The sequence below is a fragment of the Phragmites australis genome, chromosome 5, assembly GCF_958298935.1.
Source record: "Phragmites australis chromosome 5, lpPhrAust1.1, whole genome shotgun sequence".
Taxonomy (NCBI): domain Eukaryota; kingdom Viridiplantae; phylum Streptophyta; class Magnoliopsida; order Poales; family Poaceae; genus Phragmites; species Phragmites australis.
In genome coordinates, this window is record NC_084925.1 from 9563230 (window position 1) to 9589062 (window position 25833).

Genomic DNA, 25833 nt, shown 5'->3' on the forward strand with positions numbered 1-25833 from the left:
CTTACTCAACGACAACGTACCACCAGCCCCCAGACCCTTCCCTGAAGATTGTGCCTGGCTTCTTCATATGGTGGTAAGTGATGTTGTACTTATAACGATTTTCATTAGTTTCTTATCCGTATTACTAACATAACCCTCAACAACTACAGACTGAAGTGGGGTACAAAATGCATAGGCATGTAGAGCATGCATGTGGGGAAGCAAGTGGGTCATCCACGCGAAGGGATCGGCACCCTCTCCGGGACTACATGAGGACGAGAGGGTCTCGCTTGTTATCCATGATACATGGCCTAGGTGGTTGTGCCCCGCGTTCTAGGGGCTACGACGTACCCGCCATGGACTCGTCCCGTGCCTCCCACAGCAGGCACTCGTCCAGTGCTCATGAGGCACATTCACATGAGGCACCTTCGTCTGCAGCCGATCATGTGACACGTTCTTGTGCTGGAGCCGAGGAGGTGACCGAGACTCCTGCTCCCGATGAGTGTACACTGGGTTCCCAACCCCCTCAGTTCACACAACCTACTCAGGCTACGCAGACACCTCCACCAGTATTATCAACTCACCATGAGGACGTCATTGACTGCACGCAGCAGATGCCCACCTGGAGCGACACACAAGATTTTGACTGGGGCTGTATTGCAAGTAGGCAGCTTCGCAGAGCTACCGAGCGGCCAATACCCCTAATATCCCGATGCACCTGGGGGTTCATAATGGTACCAGGAAGCTGAGACTTCAGCATTTCGGACTCCAACCGAGCACGTACTACCGGCATCCACACTCCCACATGACGATCCTACATCATGGTACATGCAGGGTCGAGTTAGCGGTTTTGGATACACATTCGGTGGAGTTGGAACACAGCACGACGCTGAAGATGACAACCAAGGGCACACGTGGCAGGGGCCAGCTCAGGCCGCTGGGATGAGGGCTACACACCCGCCAGACACTTACACTCTTGGGGATTGCTTGCGGCATCAGCGTCATTAATGAGCCAGTGCAATATATTGTGTACTCATCTGTATTATATGTTATTCACTATATTATGTACTCATTTGTACTATGCCATACACTTTAGTGTTCAAGTAATTATATTTAATTTACATAATCTTTGTCAACTAATTAGGACACATAACTTATTTATGAGTAACTTATTAAGCATTTGTATATATCATTTACGATATTTCATACCTGTTTAATGTTTATTAAATAACCAGCGATTCGTGCTTTGGTGCAGAGCAAAAAAGTTGCAGTAAAAGATCAATACCTATATGGTAGGATATTCTAGTACTGACTTCCCATGGAAACCTACAACGATCGATATAGCATTAACTGCCTCCTTACAGGTTCTGCATGGAGGGAAGGATGATCCCTTCAAAGAGAGCAACCTAATTCAAGCTGTGTCTAAATTGCATGCAAGACCGCCATATTCTGCGTTCACCGTTCCACTCCTACATGTAACAACTGACGACCTTAGGGCCTCTTGCATGAGCGCCGCCAAATATACCTCAGGGTGTACGAACTAGTCGACCATCCTTCTATACTGGGTTTCTGTATAAGGCAAAGAAGGATGGCGATCTTGCCCGACCAGTATGCATCCCACATACAGGTTCGTCATTTTCTATTTGATCACCATACTTATCTTATTACTATTGATTCAAATACCCCTCTTCTGCTTTAGGCGTTCCTAGAAGACGCAGAGTTAATCAACAAAGAAATCCCACACTTCTTGGCAATGCATATGCTCTTCGGTGGGGGTGTGATACCTAGTTCGTGTAGAAGACGACGAAGATCAGCGAATCTAAGAAGTACAAGAGCTCATGATGATTTCATGCCACCAATACCTCGACGTTCCACCAGCCATACAGGAGAAGGTTCAACGAACACTACAAGAGCACGTGCTCGTACCGTGATACCTCACGACGACGACGATGACGATTTCATGCCACCTCGACCCCTCCCTCCGAGGCCTCTACCTCTAGAGGACCGTGATGACTGTGAAGATTATGTCAGCTTTTCTTGTACTCGTCCTCCTAACTTCCAACCACCACCTCGGAGACGACAACCATCTTGCCCTGATAGCCTTGACTGGCACAACTGGCATTCTTTCGCTAATCTACATTGTTACTTTCCGCCACCATCTTGAGATGATCAATGATAAAGGGTTAATGTTACGCATGTTAAAACATACCTAAATGTTAAGACTATCCGTAGCCTTAGAGACTATATGCTTTCTTACTCATGCATTTTGAAATGTAAAGTTAAATTAGTAACTAATTTCTAATTTTGTTCAAAGTTACTAATTATATGAAATAGCAACACACTGGTACATAAAATGAAGAGCCAAATCACTGAGATAAAATAACAGTTAAATTAACAACTCATTTCAAATTTAGTTGAAAGTTACCAATTACATGAAATAACAAAATACCGGTAACATGAAATCGAACCGGCCGTACGGGCAAAAAAAGAAACATGAATTTCAACACACCGTGTGCCGAATACATGTGATTTTTGGCACACACGGTATGCCGAATACACTTTCCCCTGTATTCGGCACACGGTGTGCTGAATATAGGTGATTTTCGGCACATCGTGCGCCGAATACACTGTATTGTATTCGACGCACGGTGTGCCGAAAATGCCTTTTTCGGTACACCGTGCCCCGAAAATTCATTTTCGGCACACCCTGCGCCAAATACAGATGCTAAAATCGTAAATACAGAATTTTTTTATCTATTTCATTAAATATGCTAACATATATTATACAAATTCGTATTTTTGCCTAAGATGAAAGGTGTCGATGTTCTTTCTTAACAAGCACAATTAATCATTGTATCAAATCAGCTGTTTTTGAAAAAAAAAAAAAACCTCAGGAACGCGCGGGTCCGGTAGCAATTCTGAAGTGACTGGACACACGAAAAATAATATATACACATATATGTCTCGAACAATGTTGACATGTTATGTAGTTTATAAGGTTGTACTGCAATTAACATGCATATACCGCAGTTGATGTTTTGGAGACCGCTTGTTGTTCAAGAGGTCGCAGGAAGTAGTATTCATGCAAGCAGCACGTGCACGTCGTGGAATATTCAACGTCGGTCATAGGATAGGAAGTGGCAAGAATACGTGTCACGTGAGGCAACGTACGTGCTACCGGACATAATCTGCCAGCTGGAACGAGACTTACGTACCTTCCTCAGACCTCAGCTCGCAGGGAGGTCAACAGTCAACTAGTACTGCAGTCTCCACAACTAGCAGGCTTAGGGTATTTTGGATGGTAGTTTTTAGTTTTTATAATTTGAAGTTGAAATAAATATAAAGTTTTTATTATTTTTTACATTTTGTTTGTTGAATTGTGAGAATTTAAGAAATTGATTTTTTTAGTTTTTTTATAGATTGTGAAAGTCTATTTTACTAAACTGCTCATCAAAAAAATTTATAATCTCTAATCTAAATTTTTTATAATCCAGTTTTTCATAATTCAACATTTTATAATTCACAATCTAACCGCTGCTTTTTAAAATTTTCAGCAGAAATAAATAGATCCTTAATAGCTCGGAAAGCGACGAAGCAAGCAATGAGACACGACTGCGTGCCTACCCTTACAATGAGTCAAAAGCCTAGTCGATGACTGACGGAGAAGAAGAGGAACGAGACAACTGGGAGTAGGACCCTGAAACACTACAAGTGTGTACAACAGCTGCATCTCTCACTCCCTAGCTACTAGATACCAATTGGACTACTTGGACTACTGTGCCAGCAGCTCGGCCATCAGCCACCTACACGTTGGCTCCAGTTCAATTGAGTTCGGTTTTGCCTCGTGTTCAGGGTTCAGACTCAAGTGTTGGCGCATGCATCATTCTGGCGCGTTTCGCGCGCGTTTGTTCCATTGTGCATGCATGTATGTTCCATGCATATCTCTCCCATGTGACTATTTTACTCATCATTGAGCGATCTCCTTCCTCGCGCCCGAAATTTCGAGGGTTTAGTCGGTCGATCAGGCTGCACTGATTTCGGGATGGACGATCAAGTGGTCAGCAAACGCATCAAGTGACGGGATGGTTCAACTTTTTTTAGACGGAGGAAGATTTATTTTAAAATAAAATAATGTTCTACTTTCCATACTGAGCTGTTACACGCAGTCAACATATTGCCATCAAAATAAAGAACAAGAAAAAAACATAAAAACTCGGTATGCATAAAGCAACATAGAATTTAAACCAACATTACGTGAACATATGGAATGAATGACAGGTAGTAATATAATATGTCATTTATAATAATAATGATATGTCATAGTTATGACCTATCATTTATTACTAGTCATAAGTAATAAGTAACAGATCATCCTAAACCAATCACCAATGACCAACTTATTTGTGACATGTTATCCTATCGAGTTATTAGTGACGGGTCAAGTTGTGACCCGTCACTAATGACCAGTTTAATGAAACAGAACCGATGAAGAAATTTTAATTAATAAATCATTAGACATATTAATCAATCGATTTCCTATCACAACTTACTTGATTTTTTTTCTTATATAGTAAATATGTACAAAGCATGATGATATAATTTTTTTTATTTTTCTCTTATTTTTTCTCACCTCAATAACACTAGAATATGAATTATTATACATTTCTGTTCAAGTTTAATGTAAGAAGTGACGGCTATGGATATAAACACGAATTTCGAGAACGGTGCAGAAACTTCAGAGGATGAGAACTTAATCTTTCAGACCGTTTTTGTCCTCGAAAATTTTGTCGAACTTGACAAAGTAGGGGGAGGAGGGAGGAGACGAATGCAACTTTTTCTGTAGATGTCTGTGGAGTAAAAAAAGAAAATCAAAATTGAAGTCTATATACAAAAGTTATATCTATTTTACCGAAGGTCACTCCGTGTCACTTGTTAAATTACAATTCGACAAAAAAATAGTTATAAGTGATGGTTATGATCCATTATGATCTTAAAAAAAATGTTAAAAAGATAAAATATATGGCTTCCTTCAGAACGCAAGCGAGGGTGTGGTGGTAAGGAGCAATGCACGCGAGCGGAGATCGCAAGTTTGATTCCTACGTAACGCAGAGTAAAAATATTATGAAAAATAGCATGTGATACATGGTGAGTGTTGATGGCACTTGCGCTCGGATGACTCGAGTGAATTTTTTATTACTTTTTTCGTGTCAAAAAACATAAGAAACGTTCATCAATAATAAGTAACGGGTCATAACTTACTTATAAAAGTAATAAGTGACGCGTTATAGTTATAACCCATCAATTTTAACATTTATTAATGACAGGTCAAGTTATGATCCATTATCAATGGTCTTATTAGTGATGGATTCTTATCCGTTACTTATGACAACCCATCAATAACACATTCAGAGTGATAGATATAAGACCTATAAAATATAATGATTATTATCTATCACTTATATTTTTTTTTTTACGTAGTGCAATAATCTTAACTGGTAACCACCACACACTTTATATCATCATAATGCTTGCTATTTTCATAACTCGCATAGTGGAGGAATATAGGCCTTCTGTGATTTCGATGAGTCTCCAAAACACGCCAACAATAGAAAGAGAAGAGGGGCACATATCAATGCCAACCAGTTGCTTGGAGACGGCATTAACGACCTCTCTGCCCGGCTGACTGGAACAATATCAAAGATCTAAGCCTCCGCACAAAGGAGCTGTTTGGTTCTTGGTCCCAACGGATTAAGCTAAAATTTGGTTAGAGATCAAAGTAGGGTAGTGCTAAATTTTGGTCTCTAAAATGACGTTTGGTTTGAGATCAAATCAAAATTTGGTCGGTTAAAAATTTTGACCGACGATTTGATCGCTCGAGATTTACCTAAAAACGCTATAGAAAAATTTTAGCCAATCAAATCTTTACAGAGCATAACCAAATTTTGACCTCAAACTAAACAGAGACTAAAATTTCAGAACATGACTAAAATTTTACTTGGCTCCCTTTGGTTCCTAACCAAACAGCCCCAAAGACTTTGCCACTAAGGTAGCTCACAAGCATCCATATACAAACTATATTAACAACCGTTGTAACGAAGATGTGTAGGTCAATGAGTCTACAACGACACCTCTAAGGAGGAAAGTGATGATAGAATTGATACTGTTGTCTGATCCAATACAAGCCAGATCAAGGGTTTTCACCCCAGTTACTCCATAGAATCTCAAACGTAGAACGATGTCTAAAGCCTCAGTACGACGCCTCAACGAGTAAAATGACACTCACAGACATCATCGTCCCTTGATCCGCAAAAAGAAGGTTTACACCCCTAGGCTTATAGTACACTATACCCCTTCCAAAGTGCCAGACCAGCCAACCATGTGTACATGAACTTAAACACCCGAAGGTTGTCGCTACTATGACAACTTAAAGATAATGCATGTAAGATCTTAAGGGAGGTGCTACAGTACAAATGACCGAATTCTTCCACCTTTACACTCGATGGATCTCAGCCATCAGATGGGAATCCAATGTTCACTTGATCGTCTTCTCCCTCCCTATGGGTTTCCGTTAATTTGTTCTTTGTCTAATCGACATTTCTTCTATGCTCTCGTCGTTCACCCCCTTCCCCACCCATATCCTCCCGTCCCCGGCGGCGGAAATGCTTGCCGTCGGATCCGCACGTGTCACGACGCTAACCCGACGGTATTGGGCTACTAGTATTACTACCTTAGAACAACACATTAGTGATGGATGATAAACATACTACTAAAAAAAACTCCTTCACTGCCGGCCCATAAAGGGGTTTCACTGCCGGTTTTGGAGCCGGAAGTGGGCAACGGGCCGTGGTAGTCCCCGACTATCACTACCGGTCTGGGGACCGACGGTGAAGAGGTTATCACTGCCGGCTGAAGGCTTTAGCCGGCAGTGATAGTCGGGCGCCGAATCGATCTTTTTGGGGTAGAAAAATTGAACAAAAAAATTGAACCCGAGAAACCCCTACGCCCGTGCTGGCGCAAGTCACAAGTTACACGATTTTTCATGTGAAATACGCACGTTTGTGGTTCGTGGCACTCGAACTCAGAACCTCTCAGCTCGCGCGATACGTCCTTAGCATCCCACCACATAAGCACTAATGATACCATTAGCATATGAAATCTTTTTGACATCTTATATCTGAAACTTCAAACGATTATTTGGATATCTAAATAATATAAAATAAAAAAATTCAACTACAAAGTTGTAGATCTCGTCGAGGGCTATAGTTTTGATATAAAGTTTGTCCCCATCCGACTTTGTATGAAAAAATTATGATTTTTTTTTAAAATAAGCTGTCATCCACTATCACTGCCACTCTAGCTACGAGTTGATAGAATCACTGCCGGTTTGTGGCTAGAGTCGGCTCGTGGCTAGAGCCGGCTCGTGGCTAAAGCCAGCAGTGAAATTATCATTACCTGCTCGTGGCTAGAGCCGACAGTGATAGTGGATTTTCACTGTCGGTTCTTTTCGAATAGTCTTTTAGTGTCAGTCTATGATATGAAACGGCAGTGATATTCCATCGCTACCGGCTCGTAAGAAACCGACAGTGATGAGTCGGTATATAAGCCTATTTGTGTAGTAGTGACGTCATTAATGACGGATTTCATACCCACCACTCTGTATGCGTTACTAATGATGTCACATTAGTGACGGGTTATAGATATCATCTGCCACTAATAACTTAATTATCTATCATCCTTCACTAATTATATGATTAGAATGCCTCTACCCATGAGCCTATAATAGCATTTTACATAAACAATATCTCAAGCTCCAATGCAAATGCACGCGGCAAAAGAAAACATAAATATATATGATATTTTCATTGAGAAAACGTAGAGATCTAAAACATGAGTATCAGAATAGGAAAAATAATGAACATCAGGAGAGCAAGGAGCAATCATGATTTCAGGGAAAGCTATGAGATAGTATTATGTAAATCGAACTTATACATTTTATTGTAACAATACAATGTTTCAGTATTATTACTCTTCAAATAAGGGAGGAAACATCTGGTTCTTCTATGCAACTCCATGTGCCACTAAACTGCTTAACAGGTTCAAACAATAATATGGTACATTGGTGCTGTCATGAAACATTTGATGATGCATCACATTAACATCTCATACTTAACATAACAGTCAAATATATAGTGTAACACAATAGTTGATCATGATTAACAAGGAACAACCATGGGATAAGGTAGGTGATCTTGCAATTGGAAACAAAGAAAGTGCACAACCAAGAACAAATAAAATACACATACCTTAGTGTTCTCAGCAACAACCATAGCAATATCACCAGCATTGGCAAAACGATTAACCCAACTTGCAGGCCATATAGACTGAAAAAGTTAACTAATTATGCCATTTCAAATTTTAAATCTGAGGAGTAACACTAATGTACAAGGCGGCTAGCAACATAGAAAGTTCATTAATCCAATGCTATGATCTAAACGAGTGGCACCTACTTCACCTCAGGGGCCTATTTAGCCAAGCTTCGAATTATAGTACAAGTTGGTACAATGAGCTCCAAAGTTGAGTCCTATCGCAAGCATCATCCAGTGTCATAAACTAACCATATTATTCTAAAGCTTCAGATACAAGGGAACACTAGTTTATCTACTCATACTTCAACAGCAGCAAGCTCCTCGATCTAGAATTCATGAAACCCTACACGCTTTCTCTGTGATGTCTAGTTCACAACAATTTCTTATGTTCCCTGTGGTTGGCTAATTATTTTCGTAGCCAAGGAAATCACTAACTAAATTGGAATCTGAAATCTCCCAATTAATACGATGATATTTTTGGCAAAGAATACTGCTAACATATGTGTATCACACAACTAGCCTTACCTGGGAGCTTGAGGATGCCGAGCCACTCATGGAGAGGAGGTCATACGAGTGGCCTAGCCACTCATGGCTGAGCTCGTGTAGGATCCGGTTCACGGCAATGATGCTGCACTCCATCTCCCCAAGGACGATGCGCTCACGGTAGGTGTACATGGGGTTCTTCCCCATGGGAAGCTGAACACACCGTGCAGAACCTGAATGACCACTCCTCACCATACACCTGTGGTTTGAGGAGATAAGAGATTTAGGGATCTCGAAAGGGGAGACAACGCATGCAAGCGTCGCTCGCTGGGATCTGGGTGGGGAGGGGAGAGGGGAACCCTACCTGGAAGGCACTATGGAAGATGTTGCCAAGGCCGATGTGGTCTTTGAAGATGCGGTTGATATGGAGGATGGTGTTATTCGTCTTCTCCGAGTTGTTTCTCATCACGTCATACACGTGGAGTGCCACCTCCTTCATCTCAACTCCACGACACGATCGATCCTCCTCCTCTTCCTCCGGTGGTGGCGCTTCCTGCTACTGCTTCCGTCACACAATTGAGCCTCTTCCTCTGACGTCGGGCATGTGGTGAGAGGAGGGGGTGGCGATGGATGAGGGCGGCGGCATCTAGAGGATGAGGATGCTCGGCAGTTAGGCAAAATCAGGAGAGGAGAGGTCGGGTTCAAGTTATATATAGACTGGGTTCTAGATATTACCCATCACTAATGACATATTTAAGTGACAGATATAGCTATCACCCATCACTAAATACCAGAGTCTATCTTTTGTGACACGTCACTAATAACTCTGAGTCATTAGTGACAGGCTTTCATGTGATCCGTCATTGCGGTCTTTAGTGACGGGTGATTTGCTCTTTCATCACTAATAATATGTCATTAGTAACAGATCTTAGCCGAATCCCAACTTGTGGTCACATTAGTGACGGGTCATCATTAGACCTGTTACTAATAAAATATTAGTGACAGTTTTTGAACAGTCGTCACTAATATGATGTCTCATATATTGATTTCTTACATAGTGTTTTTCTCTCCCCACCCTGACCCTACCCGTTGTCTGTCCTCCCCGGTCAGTGGCATCCCACCCCGCCACTTCACCACCCTACCCGCTGGGTAGGTCTGTTGCCCCAGGCATCCTCTAAGAATGGGGTTTACAAAACCCTAAGTCCCCAACATTAATCCCCCGTCAACTGTAAGCTTTCCGATTTTCAGTGAATTGACGTGTATCAAATCTGTTTTCTTAAACAACAAAAACTTTCGGCTGTTCAAAACCTCCTTTCGTTAGGTACTTGCACCACTTTCATTCAGTAAGCATCATATTACTTCCTCCTATTCGATCTTACACATGCTTACACACATGAGTACATGACACCTACATCCACGGCTTACATCTCTCTCATGTCTCATAATCAAATTAAATTGTGGGACATACATGATAGGTCCTTGCATGATCCACTAATAATATAGCTTAAAAAACTAGTTCACACAGCAAACCTCTCGAAACATATGTGACCCAAGTCAAACTTTAAATTCGAGGCAGCTGTCTGAAAATACGATCTGTACCCGTAAAGATAAGCTGCACTTCAACTTGTTTATCTGAAAGCATGATATGCGCTTTGTTTGCGAGCACTGAGCAAGGCACAAACGACGAGAGCTTTTTGGCATCTGTGCGTTGCTTTGTCAACCACGATAGAAAGGTCGTAACATGCCCTATTTTTCCACATCTCTAGCGGCCTAACTTTGACTCGAGTAACGGCATGGAGAGGCACATTTTTGCATGCATGCAACCGCAGGGACACTATAAATAGCACCTTCGGAAGCTCGTGCCAGTCACAAGCAAGCAAGCTACAATCGAGCTAGCTAGTGGTCCGATCCTTTGGTTAGTTAGAGAAGATCACTTGAGTAATTACCTAGCTAGATTGATCTGCGAGGTTTGGTCATGGCTTCGTTCAGGACCTGGCATTGCTTGCTCGCCTTCTTCCTACTCGCTTCGGCGGCGTCAGGGCAGCTCTCGCCGACGTTCTACGCGACGAGCTGCCCGACGCTGGGGCTCATCGTGCGCGCCACCATGATCAAGGCCCTCCTCCTTGAACGCCGGATGGGCGCCTCCCTCGTCAGGCTCTTCTTCCACGACTGCTTCGTCCAAGTAATTTACCCTTAATCACACTCGTGTAGACTACCCGTGCACGGTGGCCACAGCAATTAATGCTGAAATAGAGACAAATTAAAATTTGCTCTCTCAGGGCTGCGACGGCTCGATTCTTCTGGACAACGTGGGGAGCTTCGTCGGCGAGAAGGGCGCTGGCCCCAACGTCAACTCCGTCCGCGGCTTCGAGGTCATCGACGAGATCAAGGCGAATGTCGAGCTCCTCTGCCCCGGCGTCGTCTCCTGCGCCGACATCGTCGCCCTCGCCGCGCGGGACGGCACCTTCCTGGTACACTCCATAGTACAAACACACATGCATAGACACGAAAACGTGTCGTAAAGTATACAATGATACACATGCTGACCACGTACGTGGATGCATCTATCTCGATCGTTACTGCAGCTCGGTGGACCTAGCTGGGCGGTGCCGCTGGGCCGGCGCGACTCTACGACGGCGAGCCTGAACCTGGCGAACACCGATCTCCCATCGCCGGCGTCCAGCTTGGGCACTCTCATCACGGCGTTCGGCAACAAGGGTCTGAGCCCGCGCGACCTGACGGCGCTCTCCGGCGCGCACACCATCGGTTTCTCGCAGTGCCAGAACTTCCGGGATCACATCTACAATGACACTGACATCAACCCGGCATTCGCCGCGCTGCGCCAGCGCAACTGTCCTGCCGCGCAGGGCACCGGCGACAGCAACCTCGCGCCGCTCGACGTGCAGACGAAGCTCATCTTCGACAACGCCTACTACCGCAACCTGCTGGTCCAGCGCGGCCTGCTGCACTCCGACCAGGAGCTCTTCAATGGAGGCTCCCAGGACGCGCTGGTGCGGCAGTACAGCGCCAACCCGGCCCTTTTCGCCTCCGATTTCGTCGCCGCCATGATAAAGATGGGGAACATCAACCCGCTCACCGGAACCGCTGGCCAGATCAGGGCCAACTGCAGGGTGGTCAACAGCAGCTGATTACATGTTTCTTCGATCAGTTCGTATTATCAGTACAACTGGATATATATTCGTACAAGCAGTACGCTATACATACGTATAGTCTGGTAAGACTTTGGTTGGCTACAAAGGTAACCAACCACGCAAGAGAATAAGAACTTCAGAAGTTCACATCTGTATGGCCTTGGGGCTCAAAAATGAGTAATTATACGTTAGAAGAGCAGTGTATGAAAAAAAAAAAAAGAAGACCAGTGTCTGTACCACGTATATATACGAGCTCTTGCAGTGATCATTTGAACCTTTTGGTAAACAACTATTTCCTCCTGCCACAAATTAATGGCAAATACATGCATGTTATCTTGGACAAAATGGATTAGTTCAAATGCTCACAATATGCTGCTGATGTCTCACTAAGCCTCACGGAGAACGGCATATAGTAGAACATGTAATTATTCAGTGGCATATTATGGATCTCTTGAAAATTGGTACATTCTCCAAAACGTGACTTACGCTGCTAATTTCTGTAGGAACATATATAAAAACCCAACAATGTTTTCATGATATTGTAGTATTTCGAGAGAAATACACATTTATGACTAAAATTTTCAAATACATATTTAAAAATATATTAGCAATCAAGATTTTGAAAATCACGGAGCTTGTACTCTCTCGTTAGAGAGCAAGAGATCGAGCAGATACCAATCTTGCGCAAGATACCAATCTGGACATAGCAGTCAATTTACTTATTGAATGGTAGGGTGGTACAAGGTAATCATATCCAATCTTGCACAAGAAACCAATCAAGGTATGAGAGTGCGGACTGTCGACACTGAAGCACTATACATCTATATAGCTAAAAGTATATACAGATTCGAGGTGTGGATGCATAAGTCGAACCGCTAGCAATTTAAATGGTAGTTTAAGTTACAACTGAGTTGAGCATTTCAAAAGCATATATGAAAGAACATAAGCTACTCATGAAAATAAATGTATCAAGGAAGGCAATTGACAATAAGAGGTAAAGTAACACAGGTACCAACTGAACAAGTGTTAAAACAAAGAGATTACTCAAACAAAGAGATTGCTCTCAGTGAGGGTTACCGAATTAACAGCCATCCAACGCATACTAAGATTTACCGATTAGTGTAACAAATCACCTCTAGAGCTAGACCGAGCTACCCAAATTAATGATCAAGTATAAAACTCTGATAAAATCAACTACACAGTACCAACTGGCCTCCAACACTCAACAGAGGGAGTCCAATCAGCACAGTACAGCAGGGCACCCCAAACGGCCAGCACAAGAGCACCAACAGAGGCGCCTACCAGCAAAGCCAAAGGCAACAGAGAGCTCAAGGCACCACAAGGGCACCAGCACTCACCAGACCAAGCACAAGGGCGCCCACCCAACAGAGCATAGAGAGCAAAAATGCTCTCCAACAGAACTAATATAAAGTGCAAGTCACTGATCATAGGGCACCAATAAAGCACAACATAGTGAACGCAAAATTGATTAACAGAGATATAACAGGATCACAAACTGGCGACTACGGCCTAGGTCAAGAGCACAAATGAAACACTAAACGAACTTAGCCCACTATCATCACAGAGCTAAGAACATATATTAATGAGAGCTAGACCGAACTACCCAAGTTAATGATCAAGTATAAAACTCTGATAAAATTAACTATACAGTACCAGCCGGCCTTCAACACTCAACAGAGGGAGCCCAATCGGCACAATACAGCAGGGCGCCCCAAACGGCTAGCACAAGAGCACCAACAAAGGTCCTGATGGCACACTATAGGAGTGTGTTAAGTGTCTTGCAAATACGGCAACATGAAAATCATGACTTGTGGGTAAAGTTGGACAACCTCTGCAGAGTGTAAAACTGTTATAACAGCTGTGTCCGTGGTTATGAAAGACTTAGATCCTCACATGATTAAATGGCTGTGTTGGTGGTACCGTTGGTTATGAGTGCAAGGTGGTTAGCTTTGGATGATGATGATTGGGTATTTTGGGTTATATTCACTTAATACCTGCTTAATACTTTTTAGTTACATTACTATTTCTTTACTCGTATTTACGTAAATATATCATGTGTTAGCCTATTCTTGTTGAAAGCTTGCATGTCATTACTTTACCACACTTGCTGAATACTCTATATGCTCACCCTTGCTATCTCCTATAATACATATGCTGCTCAGTGGAAGACTTTGAAGATTTCCAAGACGACGATCTGGTGTACTAGGAGTATGTCCAAGACAACGATCTGGTATACTTTCGTCCCGTTGCCGTTGATTAGTTTGACGTCGTTTAGATAATAAAGTTTTTTAGTTTAAGTCTTTATGTAAGAATTGAATGGTTGCAACTTAAAGTTTTGGTACTGTTATCTTCACCTGCGACGTCCTGATGTGTGTTAAACTTCCTGAGCATATATAAGTCACATTTGGTTTTATCCGTTAAAACCGGGTGTGACACAGATGAAGATGAACCTTCAACCTTAATGTTCATAGCCCATTGATCTTGTTGACAAGAATATTCAAACGTGAGTATATGTCATTAGCACTTTCATGAGTAAGTTATTTAATGCTATTGAGCTCAGAGACTAGCACATGATATTTTTCATTGCGCATATTATTTGTGCCTTCATTTATTTCATTGAGGTTAGTCCAAATATTATGAGCATTGGTGAGAGAATATACTCGATTAAATGCATTAATACTTAGAGATGATAAATGGATCGTCTTTGCTAAAGCATTGAATTGTCTTTCTTTAATTGTCAGACGTTTCTTCATCCCCTCTTCGGTGACTCTCCAAACATCTAAACCTTTGGCTTGCAAATGACAAGTCATTAGAATTTTTTAAAGGGAAAGTGAGTGCCGTCAAAATATAGAGCACTACCAATATCCATCCCTACCATGGACGTCACAACCCTCTAGGATGTTAAGTCTATTAGAGTACGAGGTTCTAGTTACCAAATGTAGGGTTGAGAGAATCGACTCTGATACCAATAGTAGGGATCAGTAACATCCTAAGAGGGGAGAGGGATGAATTAGCACAACTAAACCTATATTAATTTCTATCTAAATGTGCTCTAGGTTCATCTAGTGTGTCTACTCTATCGTTCAAAAAGGTTACAACCTATAGGCAATCCTAGCAAACTACTCTATGAAGATAAACATGCAAAGATAGATTGCATATATGTAAATACAGAAACGTAAAGACGGTAGAGAGAGTAAATTTAGAATAAAATATTTTTATCCCATGGTATCGATGACATAAATGTCACCCCTAGTCCACGTTGGAGCAATCATCTAGGTTATAGCTCTCGGATAACACTTGGTCACGGCCCTTGAGCCACTTAGGCTTCAAGTAAGTTGAGTCACCAAGCCACCAAGGCAAAGCCTCTCCACAAGTCTTTTTTTCGGTCACTTGACACCGTCTTCACTTCGGAGCTTGAGACACCAATGTAAGAGTCTCCGTATCCCCGTACATGAGTCTTACCGCCGCTCCACACCAAGTAGGAGTGTCAACACACAAGAACTACCAAGGCTCATGGTGTTAGCGAGTCATCAAGACTCTAAGTTATTGGCGTACCACTTGGTACAATATAAGATTACTCTTTGATCACCTCTCTAGGCAACAACACCTAGAAACATCACTGTCTAAGCCTAATAACACTAATCACTCTATTAATCATGTACTTAATTACCTTGGATGATCACTTTTAGCACTTTGGTGGCTTGAATATCTTCTCAAATATCTATGACCTTTCCTGAACTCCAGCACACTCAAATGGCTGAGTAGGAGGGTATTTATAGCATCAAACCGGCGAACTAGCCGTTGCTACAACAGTAAAAAAAAACTATGACCACCGGATAATCCGGCGTCAACAACAGTACAAACACCGGACCATCCGACATATATATAGCAGGAAAAACTAGCTGTTGGAACCACACTCAAACTCATTGTGAACACTGAATGTTTCGGTATTATCTTGAACTCCATCACTGGACTATCCGGTGTGTAGACTTGAGCTGACCGAGCCACTTCTCCCTATTTATTTGTCCGGCGCGTAAATCCTTCGATCACTAGACTATTCGGTGTGTACAACCACACCAGACAAATTGTTGCAACATCTCCTGAAAAATGCTCCAGCGTAGTCAATCTTCTTTCACCGGACCATCCGACATGTTCTGCTGAAGTACTTCTTCTGAGTTAAAACACTTTGGTGTGTATAATTTCTGAACACCAAACCATTCGGAGTACAATCTTTTCTAAACTTGTCCAATTTAAACTTTCTTGAGTTCCACTTTGGTAGATTCTTCATGTATTGTATCCATGAGACATACTAAAGCATATACTTGACAAATATGTTAGTCCCATTGACTATATTGTTATTAATTACCAAAATCATATACATGCCTAAAAGAGCCATGTTTGCTATAACTGAGTATCAGTGACGGTTCCACCCGACTCGATCATTGATCAAGCGTGGGAAGTTACGAACCGGCATTGATACTTCATCAATACCGGTTCTAGCCTAGCCAACACTGATGACCCGATTCGAATGACCTGTTCTGTTGTAGTGAGTGCTTGGGGAGGGAGGCCGGCCCGACGACGGAGGCAGAGTGGCGAGGCGGCGAGGATGCTGTCGACAGCAGGCGGCGAAGGATGACCAGTGGGTGGTGCCAGGGTGAGGGTGAGTGGAGACGGCTCGGCGGAGCCTGGTTAGTGTGGCAGCGGGTGACGCTGACGGATCAGGCAATGGGAGCGCCGCCGGATATGAATGGATGAGGGCAGGAGGCATGGGCGAGCGTGCGGAGGGCGAGCAAGGTGGCCGAGGGCATCACACGGAGGAAGAAGAACATGGCTGCTCTGGCAAGAGGAAGAACAGAAGATGGTGGCCGTTGGATTTTGATTGTAGGGGGGAGGGCGTCGATTGAAACAAGATGGTGGCCGTTGGATTTTAATCGTAGGGTGGAGGGTGTCGAGTGTGGACTGAAATAAGATGGTGTGTCAATTGAAACTAAGGTTATTTTTAGACGGTTGAAGAATAGCATTGTCCTTTCTTTTGACCCACAAACTAATTAATAAATATTCCAATCAATCTATCATGCAGCACGTGCACGCCGTGGAATTTTTGAGGTTCGCGATAGGATATCTTGGAACAGGCAAGCACTACGCGACGTCAAGCGAAGTGTGCTACCAGGCATGATCTCCTAACTGGAACGAGAGCTACCACCATGCAAACAATAGGCAACTACTAACTCAATCAGAAAGAGACGAAACAAGCAAACGATACCATTGAGAGACAAGGGCAGAGCTAGGGCTGACCCAATACCCAGGCCACGTCCAAGCATAGACCCATCAAGATCTGGTAATGTATGAAAGCTAGAGGAGAATTAAAGGAAACATGAGCTGCGATCCGGGCCATGGGCCCGGTTACTAAGTGGGAGCTCCACCCCTGTTGAGAGACAACTGCCTAACCATAATCAACTAGGAGTAGAGCCGTCCGGCCGGCCGACGACGACCAATCGAAAATTTGAAAATTATTAACTTACAGGGAGCTCTCAGAATCGCAGGCCAAAAGTCTGCATAGAAGAAAAACACTAGTTAATGAGTGATACGATGGAGATTGGAGAAGAATGGAAACAAGACACTTGGGGGTACTAGCAGCTGAAACACTGAAGCAAGTGAATATAAAAATAGCAGCATCTCTGACTCCCTAGCTAGCGACTACTACCAAGTTGTAACAACTATTGGGCTTGGACTACTCCAGCTCGACCACTACGCACGTACATATTGACTTTGATCAGTAGTTCAGTTCAGCGGTTCAGTCGTTATTTCTCGTATTCAGGCCGAAGGAATCGCTCATCATTCTTAACGCATTTGCAGTTCTCGTGCATGTAGATCGTCATTGACAAACGATCTCCTTCCCTTCCTCGCGCGTCCTAATTTTCACGGGTTTGGTTGGTCGAACAGAGGCTGTAATTGCACCGATTTCCCAGATTGAAGTCGACCCGCGCACCGGCAGACGTTCGTAGGGGCCGGAAACTCGTACCACATGCTGTGCGTCGTGGAGGAAGACGAACCAAAACATGCAGATTGCCCGTGCGCCAGCTGGAACACTTGAGGAAGGCCCGGAAACACATGGATAGTGAAACACAGTCCAGTATTCAAACGGAGGGACGAAATGTGCCACAACATTAGCCTACATACTACAAAATATCTAGTATTTCCCGACGGTCACATTAGTAAAGGGCTGTAGGTGTAAATCTCTGTAATAATCTTTTTTTCATATGCTATAGTCTTCCTGGGAATAGCCTTATTGGTAATATTTTTGTTGCTGATTTGATTTTACCGTTAGGAATCTTGCAAATAGCCATTGTGAACAGAAATCTTGTAAGTGAACCGGTGATATATACATGCACCGCATGTACATGCACTTAGGCTCCCAATGACAGTAAGGAATACAGCTCCATCCATTCGATGATTTTATCATGACTTGCTCACATTACTAGAAAAACTATTTTTTGACATACCTAGAATGTCTTTTTATAAGCGGTTCATATGAAAACCTGTATGAGCAGTCTGTTTTGGCCTTCTGCGGTTTTGAATTGCCTATAAAAATAAGTTTTTACAGACGGTTGCTTACATAGACCACATATGAAAATAAATTGATTTTTTAGAAGCAGTTCCTTATGTGAACCGTCTGTGTAAAAGGTTATTTTTATAGACGGCTCTTTATGTGAACCGTCTATAATAATTTTATTTTCACAGACGATTCACATAAGTAACCGCCTATATAAAATATTATTTTCACAAGCGGGTCCTTATGTGAACCAGATGATTAACACATGCAGCTCACCGCCTGCGGTAATTGTTATTTTCACAGGCGGTTCCTTATATGGACTGCATATACAAATAGAGGGTTATTTTCAGATGTGGTTCCTTGTGTGAACCGCATCTGAAAATATATGACAGCTTATCTTAAAAAAATCATAATTTTTCATACGAACTCGAAAGGGGATAAACTTTATATGAAAATTGAAACTGCTCGTGGTAATGGTTATTTTTACAGATGGTTCCTTATATGAACCGTCTGTGGAAATAGAGGACCATTTCAGATGTGGTTCCTTGTGTGAACCGCCTCTGAAAATATATGACAGCTTATCTTAAAAAATTCATAATTTTTCATACGAACTCGAATGAAGATAAACTTTATATGAAATTGGAACTGCCTATGGTAATGGTTATTTTTACAGACGGTTTCTTATATGAACCATATTTAGAAATAGAGGACCATTTTCAGATGTGGTTCCTTGTGTGAATCACCTCTAAAAATAGATGACAGCTTATCTTAAAAAATTCATAATTTTTCATACAAACTCGGATGGAGATAAACTTTATATGAAAATTGGAACCACCTATGGTAATGGTTACAGGCGATTCCTTATATGAACCGCATGTGAAAATAGAGGGCCATTTTCATATGTGGTTCCTTCTGTGAATCGCCTCTTAAAATAGATGACAGTTTATCTTAAAAAATTCATAATTTTTCATACGAACTCGGATGAGGATAAACTTTATATAAAAATTGTAGCCTCGCCGAGATCAACAACTTTATAGTTGAATTTTTTTATTTAATTATTTAACTGTCTAAATAATCAGTTGAAGTTTCACACATAAGTTTTCATCATATATGCTAGCACAAGTTGTATTAATGCAAGTAACATCAAGAATAAGGAGAAGAAAAAGAATACTACTAACTTCAACATCTTCAACAAGAACAACAATAAGAAGACCAAAAGCCCCCACTATCAACAATAAGACTTGACTTACATAAGTACTAGTGATAATAATAGTATCAAGTGTCATCAAGCGTCAGCATGGCCATAATTATTTTTTATTTTTATTTTATTTTCTCTTATTTTTTTCTCACTTCAGAAGTACTAGAATATAAACTATTATATATTTCTGCTCAAGTTTGATGTATGGGGTGGCGGCTATGGATACAAACACGTGTTTCGAAAACGGTGCAAAAACTTTCGAAAGTGAGAACTCAATCTTTCAAGCCATTTTTGTCTCAAAAAATTTGCCGAACCCAACAAGGTCAGGGAAAAATAGATATAACTTTTTCTGTAGATGTCAGTAGAGTAAAAAAACATTAAAATCGGAGTCCGTATGTAAAACTTATGCCTATTTTACTAAAGTTAGTCAGGGTCACTGTAATGCTTTGACAAAAAAGGTTAAAATGATATTTTATCTGGTTTCTACCATAGTTACTTGATAGATGAGTTAGTAAGGAGTTTCGCACGCGAGCGGAGGGTCCTGGGTTTGATTCCTACCGAATGTAAAGGCTGAAAATAGTGTGAAAAAATAGTGTGACTTGTGACTTACGACGGCGCGACAGCGAGGTTTCCTCAGTGATTTTTTTTTCGACAAAAAACGTTGATTCAGGGACTGACTACCATAGGCGGTTTGCTTAAGGAACCGGCTGTAGTAATCGATTTTCATATGTGATTTTTTAAGTGAATCGCCTGTAGTAATTAAATTTTATAGACGGTTCCTTAAGTGAACCGTCTATAATAATAGATTTGCACAGATGATCTCTTTTGTGCCTGTGAAAATCGTATATTTTCACATGCCTTCGGTGACGGGTGAATTGACTAAACGCTTGTATAAATGGGTTATGACCCGCCTTTAAATATAGATTTTTAGTAGTGTCACACGTCACCTCACACACATGCCATGTATAGTCGTTAGAAATGGCTTGCGCAGTCAATTTTGAACTGACTGCATAGCTATAAACAGGCTGTGATAATGATATCCTCTTATATCTCTCTCAATCCTAATATCTTGTCATCAAATTAAAATGTAGGGCATACACGATAGCTCCACGCATGATCACTAATTAATACTATTAAAGATAACCAAAAGCTAGTTCGCGCTGAATGCCTACCGCAGCATGGGGCGTCAACCATAATTCGAAGCAGGTAGCTGCTAGCTGTCTCTGATTACGATCTCTACACGTAAGGACAAGCCACACTCCAACTTCTTTATTTGAATGTGTATGTGATATGATCTGCTCTATTTTTGAGCAATATACAAAGGACGAGTTTTTGGCATCTGTGTGGTTTAGTGGTTCTTTGACAACCACAGGAGAAACGCCGGAGAACTTGTGCCAAATTTCCAAATCTTGTGGCCTAACTTGGACTCGACTAGCGGCATGAAGGGCTACTCTTTTGCACTACAAATAAGAGGCAGCTCGTCCCGGTCACAATTTTGCGAAGGAGCACGGAGCTCGATCGGCAAAACGGCAGGGAGCGGCTGATACCACCCGGATTTATCCCCGAGTGTCGCACGCCTCCATCTGATCTCTAAAAAAGGCCCTGGGTAAAGAGTTCGATTCTAAAAAAGTAAAAAAAGCTAGCTACCTAAGTGTTCCTCTGCTAATTAGAGAAGAAAACTTTATTAGTCACCTATCTAAGAAAGGTTTCTGAGAATGGCCATGGCTCTCAGGATCTGGCATTGCTTGCTTGTCCTCTCCCTCCTCTGCTCCTCGGCGTGCGGGCAGCTCTACCGACGTTCTATGCTTCGAGCTGCCCGACGCTGGAGCTCGTGGTGCGTGCCACCATGATCAGGGCCCTCCTCGCCGAGCGCCGGATGGGCGCCTCACTCCTCAGGCTCTTCTTCCATGATTGCTCCGTCCAAGTAATTAGTAGTAACCTTTAATGAAGCATACATTCAGTAGCGACGTAGCGTCAACCATGCTGACATGGGGAGACGATTGCTCTCAGGGCTGTGACGCCTCGATTCTTCTGGACGACGTGGGCAGCTTTGTCGGCGAGAAGACCGGCGCCGGCCCGAACGACAAATCCGTCCGCGGTTACGAGGTCATCGACCAGATCAAGGCGAACGTCGAGGCTGTCTGCCCCGGCGTCGTCTCCTGCGCCGACATCGTCGCCCTCGCCGCGCGGGACGGCACCTTCTTGGTGCACATGGACACGCATATACACGCTATCACGTGTAGTTCACTAGTTGTTGAAGTGCATTGTATCCAGTCAGTGTACATTAACATACATGCTGGCGGCTGACCACGTGCGTGCATGCAATTCGATCGTGTTACAGCTCGGTGGACCAAGCTGGACGGTGCTGGTGCTGCTTGGCCGGCGTGACTCCCAACCGCGAGCCTGAGCCAAGCGAACAGCGACCTCCCGCGCCGACGTCCAGCCTGGGCGCGCTCATCACGGCGTTCGGAAACAAGGGCCTGAGCCCGCGCGATGGTACTGTATGTGTGAGTGACGGTCTTTCGAAAAAAATATGTGTGAGTGACAGTACATCTAGAGCAAAGTACATTCCCAGTCTCAAACTTGTTTCATTGTACTGTCACGTTCCTAAACTCTGTAAATGCAGTTTCAAACCCCTGAACTTATTATGTACTTCTCTCAAGGCCCAAAATTCCCTAGTCAACAACTCAGCATGTCACATAGGCGAGGATGCCTGACTAAGGAGTTTTGAGCCTTGAGCGAATCACCGAGGCCAAAACTGCATTTTTCGGAATTTAAAGACTTAAATGGCACCACGGTTATGTTTAAGGATCACCAGTGTATTTTACTCTATTAAAAACAAGTCTACTTTGATTGAACCTTTAATTATGTGCATTCCAGACTACTATCTTGTTAACTGGTGTATTTGGTGTTAGACCATGCAACCAGATGCGTGTTCAAACTGTGCTTCTTGCTCTAGGCGATGTGTGGAAAAATTGAGTTATATAGTATAAACCACACGTTCATTAGTCATTTAGTTACTGTGTGCCCCAGTACGATAGTATATATCAAATAGAGCCTCATTCTATATTTCTGGAAATTAAGAAGTCCCCAAGGAGCCAGCAGAGAGGTCAAATGATAGAGATTTGTCACACAGTTGGGGGCTGGCGAAAGGCACTACAGAGCAAGCCGACAAGCCTTTGCTTTCGACAAGCCTTTGAAGATATTAGTATTGTACTGCACCGTTGGGTGTTAGTTTATCACTGTTAATTGGCTATGAATATTGAGTAGTATGGGGATGAGTGGACTCCAGGAATACTACTAGTCTCCCTGCAACATATAAGCAGACCCACTGTGAAAGCTGGAACAAGCAAGGACCTGTAACAAGCCAAATCCGGAAACCCTAGGAACAACTAGGTATGAGAAGAAACTAAATGAATGGAATAAATGAAAATTTTCACAATATTAAAAGTTCCTAAAAATTATATGTTAATCGTTTTTAAATATGTTTGTTTTTCTGATAATTAATGAATATTATATGGTTAAAAAGATACAGAGGATATAGAGAAGAAAACGAAAAGAAATGAAAAAAGGGTTGGAAATGAAAAGGAATAAAAGAGAAAGAAACCCCTCGGACCAGCATCTCTCTCAGCCCATCTCATCTTCCACTCCCTCTCGGCCTAGTCCACTTTCCCAACCTGCTCCAACTCCCCGGCTCGATCCCACTCCCTTCCTTTCTCTCTGGGCCATCGTCACATGAGGCCGCTGGCTGGCCCACTTTCCCTGTGCCCCCTCGGTCTCTCTCAGTCTTGTGCGCGCGTGGGCCGAAGGCCGAGTGGCAGCCAATTTCCGTGTGACGCTCAACAGCCAACACAACGAGAATTATATATATATATATATATATATATATATATATATATAGATATATATATTTATATGAAAACTAGTCTGTACTCTCGAAGTACATACTTCCTACTATGATATACTAAACAAATGAAATAGATATACTCATTTATCACTGAGTATATTTATATACTCATTCTAAAATACTTCAATGTAAACTACATGAAAAAATTGAAAAGAAATTCATCATTTTTAATAGATTTTAATAATACCTTTATATTTTTACATAAAAATGTAATATACTAAAAAAAATATACAAACCACCTAAAAATATATACATACCATTTGAATGATCTTATATATTCACATGCTCTATGTATATATTATTTATCATATGAGATACTCTTTATGTTATGAGATACGTATGTGGTAGTATATATTCCCGAGAGTATCACATATATATATATATATATATATATATATGACCACATGTTCGTTTCAAAAAATAGTAGCAATAGGCTAACGTGCCCATTCATCAGGCGAGAACAAGATCTCGCCCGATGAAGATGAACAGGTGAGACCATGTGGGGCTCGGTAGTCAGGGAATTTAAAAAACTAGAGAAACCAATATGTCGCCCGTTCTTTGGTTTCGCCCGGTGAATGGGCGACACATAGGTCTCGTTCGGTAAACAGGTGACACGTTGCTTTGGCCGAATTAATTTAATTTGCGGTAGAATATGTAATTTTGTTTTATCGAATCGTCTAGTACCATTAGATGTTTATGTGATATTTTAGATACTTGGATTTGACAGAAATGGAAAGTTGAACACGATGATTTTAATGGGAATTGCGACATACATGGATGTTGCATGTACGGTATATGATCATTATAACCTAAACTAGTACCGTGTCTAAACCTAACATGCCTTATGTAAACAACATGATTACAACATCTGGTCTACTGAGTGCAACATGGGTACTTTCCCTTCCTCAACGCTTTCGGTCCTACCTCACGCGTCTGTTGTGACCTCTCGCGCTTCCTCTCCCTCTCTGCCTCATGGGCCTCTACCATCATGCGGTTACGCTCCTCCCTCATCTTTTGCTGATTTTCCTGAATGCGCTTGCGTGTAGCCTCCCTTATCTCGTCGACTTCCATCTCATGGAATTGTTTCCAAGTGGATGGTGCTTAGTGTGAATGAGGAACACATCCGCTTTGGACTACTCAATATCTAGCCACTGTAAGAAGTCACATAGTGGTGGCAACGACTGCAATAAAGAACAAAATATTAAGTGGTAAATCTTAGTTGTTTCGGGAGCAGTTTGGTCATAAGTTATTACTTGGCGACGGGAGCCAACATTGGTGCTTTTTTTAGGATGGATCGTACTCGTAGTTGCAGCACATGAAGAACCTCCTTCCGTAGTTGTAGGAGAACTCAGAGGACTTCATATCCCTACAAAGGTCTCCACACCAGCACATGGACACTTGGACCCCATCAGACATAGTGTATAGCATGTATTCTTGGGGAATGGATCATACGCCATTTTTGACTGAATTGTAAAGGTTGAGGCTACTGATCTATTTATATAACGGTTTTGTGCTGGCGCATGGACTAAGTCCATGGAAATCAGCCTAGAAAAATAGTTGATTCTGCAGTAATGTGTGGTCATATCAACTGAAAATGCTACTTCTGAAAAGTGGTAGTAGAAGACGTCAATTTGTGTTTTCACGGTTTGATGTGTGCGGGTGACACAAATTTTACGATAATATTATGCCACGGTTAATGGACGTATGATGGTACAACACATCTATAAAAGACTAATGTATGTAGGAACTTAAGCCACAACGATCAATGGAGGGTAGGGGTGGGTGGGGGCAAGGAAGAAGGGGGCGAGGAGGCTAGCAGTGAGATGGGAGGGTTCGTTTGGTCCAACTGAGTACAAGGAGCCTTTGTACAACTTCCTTTTGTAGGATATGAGTGATTTTCATCCTCCAAGTCACCTACGGATTTATGAGCACTTGACTGAGCCTTGGCCTAAGTGCTCCCATGGCTACGCCTGCATCTTTTAGATGTATGATGGGAGCTTTCATGGGGGCATCGATTCTTCTGATGTCCTCTTGGTAGGGTGAGAACTATATCACCATGACTATCCACATCTATTTTTTAAAACATTATATATTGTGACCTTCACATTTCTTTAGGCCTTTGATGACAACCCCGAGAACTGCCAATACATGAGATGGGTCGATCCTCCAATTTT

The 25833-nt window shown here is 42.3% G+C and overlaps 1 protein-coding gene and 1 pseudogene across 1 annotated transcript; both read left to right on the forward strand.

Annotated features, from left to right (window-relative positions):
* The first annotated feature begins 10711 nt into the window (after positions 1-10711).
* On the forward strand, positions 10712-12112 carry LOC133917427 (peroxidase 70-like). The gene is made up of 3 exons (XM_062361331.1): positions 10712-11010; positions 11108-11299; positions 11414-12112. The coding sequence occupies exons 1-3, from the start codon at positions 10804-10806 to the stop codon at positions 11975-11977; spliced, it is 963 nt and encodes a 320-aa protein (XP_062217315.1). The 5' UTR covers positions 10712-10803; the 3' UTR covers positions 11978-12112.
* Positions 12113-21467: 9355 nt separating this feature from the next.
* On the forward strand, positions 21468-22392 carry LOC133917805 (peroxidase 68-like; annotated as a pseudogene).
* The last annotated feature ends 3441 nt before the right edge of the window (positions 22393-25833 follow it).